Consider the following 5,120-nt stretch of genomic DNA (forward strand, 5'->3'; position numbering starts at 1 on the left):
GAAATCTTGAGATGTAAACCCTTCTCATATGGGGTTAAAGAGGAACATCGTGATAAAATATGTGACTTTTGCTTTTCAAGTGGACAAGCAAAAATTTCGAGATGTTCCAGGTGTTGCGTCATATATTATTGTGGAAAACAGTGCCAAAGATCCTCTTGGAAGGAAATTCATAAACACGAATGTAAATACTTGAAAATCTTAGATTTACAAGAGCCTCATATTACTTTGCTTTTAATTATTCGAACACTCTGTAAGCTTCGATATGATGGTGGATATTCAAAGAAAGGTAATAGAAAACTGAAAATTTTAACAAATATTTATTCAAGTGCAAAAAATATAATTTCACTCAATTTTGAAAAATTTAGTTTCTTTGCCCAATGGCCGTTCAAGAAGATTTGGTGACCTAATGTCTCACAAGGAAAATGTTCTAATGGATCCAAAGCTTAACAAAATGTTTTTTGTGTTTTTAACAATGATTAGAAATAAGCTTGGTGGAGCATTGGAAACGAATGAATCTGAAGTACTTGATATATTTACGAAAATATCAATAAATTCTGCCTCTATACTAAATGGAAAGTTTTTAAACTTTGGAACATGTCTATCATTAGAATTTTCAGCCATAGATCATTCATGTAGACCAAATGCTGTTTATATGTTTATTGGTCGTACATTAGTTGTTAAAGCTCTGTGTGATATTGCTAATTTCGATGAGGTAAGAATATCTTATGTAGATATAACTCAAACACGGACCATGAGGCAAAAATTCCTAAAAAATCAATATTTTTTTGATTGTAACTGCGAAGAATGTACTGAAGATCCATTGAATCTTGAGAAGTTGAAATCACATAGTCCATGCTGTCCAGAATGCCAAAACTTAGTGGATGGAAATAAATGCATGAGCTGTAACAAGGTAAAATTATCATAGAATTCAAAATATTTAAAAGTATTTGATTTTATCCCAGGAAGTTGATTTGTCTCAATATTATCAATTAAAAGAAATTTTGATAAAGGAAGAAGAAGTCAATGTGAAAACTTGTTTGTTATTTAAAGAAGTGTTTCAGTATTTTCATCCCTTTGACTACGTAGCTTTCAATTATTGCCATGAACTGGTACGTTATGATTACTTACTCACGCAAAATGAATTACAAATTTTGCATGAAAGGATTATTTTGGCAATGAGGAAGTACGTTTATGCCTATGATATATTAATGCCTAAATATTTGATAAATCTTATGGATGTACTTATTTCTAAGAATGAATTAAAATCTTTACCTAGCTTATTATTAGAAACTAAGACAATAATGGATGTTATATACCCAAAAAGTCATTCCATGTTTGAGGAATTAAATGTTGTACGTCTCATGTTCGAAATGGCTAAGAATAAATAATATTGTTATACAAATGAATTACTGTATCTATTCATTTCTAGACCTACGTTTAATCAAGAAATATTTCATAAAAGAGGTAAAGTATTACATTATTTTAATATGGATTTGCAATTAGATTCCTTAATTGGGAATGTAATGACTGTATTTCTCATATTGATAGCTGCCACAAAGTAGCTAGTATACAAACTAACTGAGGTAGGAAAAAGTCATTATTAGGGTTGTGTCAAGTCTTAATTTAGTACTGCAGTCTCTTCAAGTTCGGACTTGGTTCAGTCCTAAAATTTAAAAAGTTCGTCCTTAATGACGTTACTCAAGTTTATTTCTTCTTTTTAAAATCAGGTGTACTTAAGATGACTTTTAAGTTACCTTGATAGTACTGAACATAGGGAAAGAATGGTACTAACAGTCTTAAGCACCGGTCCTGAGACCTGACTGGACCAAATAAATGAGGAATTATACAACACTAGTCATTATACAATAAGTCGAATCTCAAGTCTTTGAATATTTTCATTGAGCACATATTAAGCTCCCAAAAAATAAAATCTTCTCTAATGTAGGGACTCCAACCATCGAGTCAGGAAGAACGTTTGAATTTCATTAGGTGGGTGTGGATGGGGGGGGTAATCGAAAGAGTAACTAACTTATATCCATGAATACTACAATACTGTTTTTAGTATTCCTTACTTATATCCAATGAAAAAATTGATTTGACTTTGGAGTCCAAGTCCTGCTTCTGCAAGCTACAACTCAGGTTTAAGGATATCAGATCAGGGGCTTGATTTTTTGAACTTTTTTTTGGAAAATAAATCTTAAAAAAAGATTTTTACCTCTTTTTTATAAAAATGTTTTCTTCATGAGCGATAATGTTTCAAAAATTATTTATTCGGATGGGGATCTACTTCATTGTCTAGAGATACTTATTGTGGAAATGTGTAAGTTAGATTGGAATGGATTACGATAAAAAGTCCATGAAACACATATTTGTGTTCACATTGGGTATAATTGCACTTTGTAGATTACAGATTTGTTCTTTCTCTAATATTGTAGGTTATAAATCTGCATGCTAAACATTGATTTGATATTTCAAAACCAAATCCAATATTGAAAGTCTGAAATATCTTTACTTAAAGCAAGATACAAAATATTTTGTAGAAAAAAACAAGAATCAATAATACTTTATTCTTAAATGTATTAATTTAAAAATGTTAAAACCTCTCACCCACAAACCAAGTGTTCTCTTTTTTGGTAGTGGCAATATAGTCATTCTATTTTAATATCCATATCACCTCATATCTTTTGAAATTATGTTGAGAAGCTTGTAGTTGTAATTTTGTTTCAACATTACATTGTATTTTAAGCAACTATTCCATTTCTTTACATCTAGTTCCCATGAAGTAATAATTAGGGCATATGAGTTAATTACTCACGGAGTCAGTTTAGAGCACAGAAAATAAGCATATTTATCTATGATTTGGAGTCGAAAATTTTAAAATACCTATATATTTTGAGCCCCTAAAATTATAAATCATAGTAAACAATTTCATTAAAAATACTCACATCGAATCAATTATTCTTAATTTGTAGTTTGTAATAATATTTTGTGATTTTGGCTCTGAATCCAAACATTTGTACTATTCGACTCCAAATCCATTTGACTAATTGTACAAATATACTGACTTTATGAATTAATCTCATTACTATTGAAAGGTCAATCGAAGAATAATATTTCATATTAATTAGTTATTTGAATGAAACTTACTACATAACTATCTTGTACAAACACAAACTGAAGTTGATAAGTTTTACTTTCGCAGGACAAATTCATCAGTTTAAATAATTATTTCAATAATTTAGTTCAGTAAAAATAATATTTCACCCTGAATACAGAAATGAAATGCACATATATTTGCTACAATGTTATAGATACAATTTTAATATAAATATAGTAATTTTTGGATTTAGACACATACAATGAATTCAAGATACATTTGACACTCTTTTATTTGCTCCAGAATCAATATGTCTCTTGCATTTTCTATTTTATTGGAAATTAAAAGAGGGACTTTTAACAATAAAATTAAACGTTTTCTAAGCTATTAATTCAATCAATTTCAAATTAATCGTATAACTTTATTACGCACATATCACATAAAACATGGTTCATTGTTTATATTAGTCTTTCTCTACCCTCCGTCTAAATTCAAATTGAGTTATTTATCTCAGTTTGATCTAAAGTTATGGTCGATTGATTATGCATTTTTCACGTTTTGTGTTACCTTGACCTTTCAAAGTTTAATGGCATATTGCCGTGGCGATATATAATCTTCGTACCAAGTTTGATCAAAATCGATTTGTAATTTTTGCCATAATCTTTGTAACCAACAAAGTAACTAACAAACCAGTTAACAAGCTAACTAAGAAACGAATAGAAAATAATCTCCGCTCAACGAAATTGAGATACATAACTTAATTTGATTATAGGCGGAGGCTTGTGCTCTTCCGAGTGGCTTAATGCAATTTCAAAACCATAAACCATATATAAGTTTCTTATTAATTTCTATAAAACATCAATTTCACAAACATTTTAATGACAGAAACAATAGTTGATATTTTACTTGTACTGATAACGGATACAACAATTCCAGATCTAATAAGTGGTTATGGCTCACCGGTCCCCAGACCTACTTCTAATTGATTTTTTTGTTTTTTAAATAATCTACTGTGTTTGTCAAGCTAAGCAATAACTTCACCTGAAAGTACTATCCATAGACATTAACTTTTTTATTTATACTTAATCTGTTCAGTTTTACCATGAAGTAGCTAGAAGACAAACGTAAAGTCATTGCAGAATTGTTTGAGGGAGCAACGATGCTACGGCAATTATAAAAGTAACAAAATAGGTTAGGAGCACCGTCTATGAAGTCTTCAAACAACTGAAGGCGGCCAAGGGGGTTTCCTATTCTTAATGTTGTTCACACAATGCAAAAAAGCGGACTGGCCAATTCCTAGCTGGAATCAGAGGAAGGCGTCACCTTCTTACCACAAAGATGAAGGACATCAGGTTGCAAAAATTTAATAAACTCTGCAGATTTTTAAATCAAATCCAGGTATTATAAAGGTATTCAGTGATATGTCAAACTTCACCTTGGACCCTGCTACAACCCAAAGAATGCCTGCTGGCTGGCAGAGGATAGTGGTAATGTTCCTCCTGTGATGAAGATCAAGTTCCCGTCCCAGATAATAAAGTTTGGCTTAATAATCAGTGACAGGAATGTCTAGCCGGCTCAAATTTTTGACAACGGTCTCAGCTTGATTTTCAAGAAGACTTAACTTTCTCAGTTGATCTCTTCAGTGTTCTTGGATCTTCTTAAGAATGTTGTGATGTCATGGCTGGAAGCCACATACACTCCAGATACATGGTTAATGTGGGTTCAAGACTGAGAGCCTTGTCATTTTAGAAAAACTACCATGTATTACCTCGATATCCAGTTGCACGTCGTTATCAAATCTGATGAGAGGCCTTTCAACAGCCCTAATCTTACCCTGTTTGATTTCTAGTTGTGGTCAGAACTGAGAAGGAAGGTAAACTAAAATCTTCATAGTTCCTTGAGATCCCTGAAGCTCTATATGAGGAGGAACATATCCTGCTTCAACAAGAAATATGTAATAAAGAGCAGCTTAGCCTTTATGTCCTGTTTACACAAGGCGTGCGACGGAAGTCAACAAAAATAT

The 5,120-nt window shown here is 31.5% G+C and overlaps 1 protein-coding gene across 1 annotated transcript; it reads left to right on the forward strand.

The window, feature by feature from the left end:
• Window positions 1-9: 9 nt before the first annotated feature.
• LOC121131517 (histone-lysine N-methyltransferase SMYD3) lies at window positions 10-1,406 on the forward strand (the record flags this gene model as incomplete). The annotated part of the gene is made up of 3 exons (XM_040726941.2): window positions 10-286; window positions 366-910; window positions 963-1,406. Coding segments are annotated over 3 exons (1,248 nt in total), but the record flags the coding sequence as incomplete, so codon positions are not given.
• Window positions 1,407-5,120: the final 3,714 nt, after the last annotated feature.

This window comes from Lepeophtheirus salmonis, unplaced genomic scaffold (assembly GCF_016086655.4).
Source record: "Lepeophtheirus salmonis unplaced genomic scaffold, UVic_Lsal_1.4 unplaced_contig_783_pilon, whole genome shotgun sequence".
Taxonomy (NCBI): domain Eukaryota; kingdom Metazoa; phylum Arthropoda; class Copepoda; order Siphonostomatoida; family Caligidae; genus Lepeophtheirus; species Lepeophtheirus salmonis.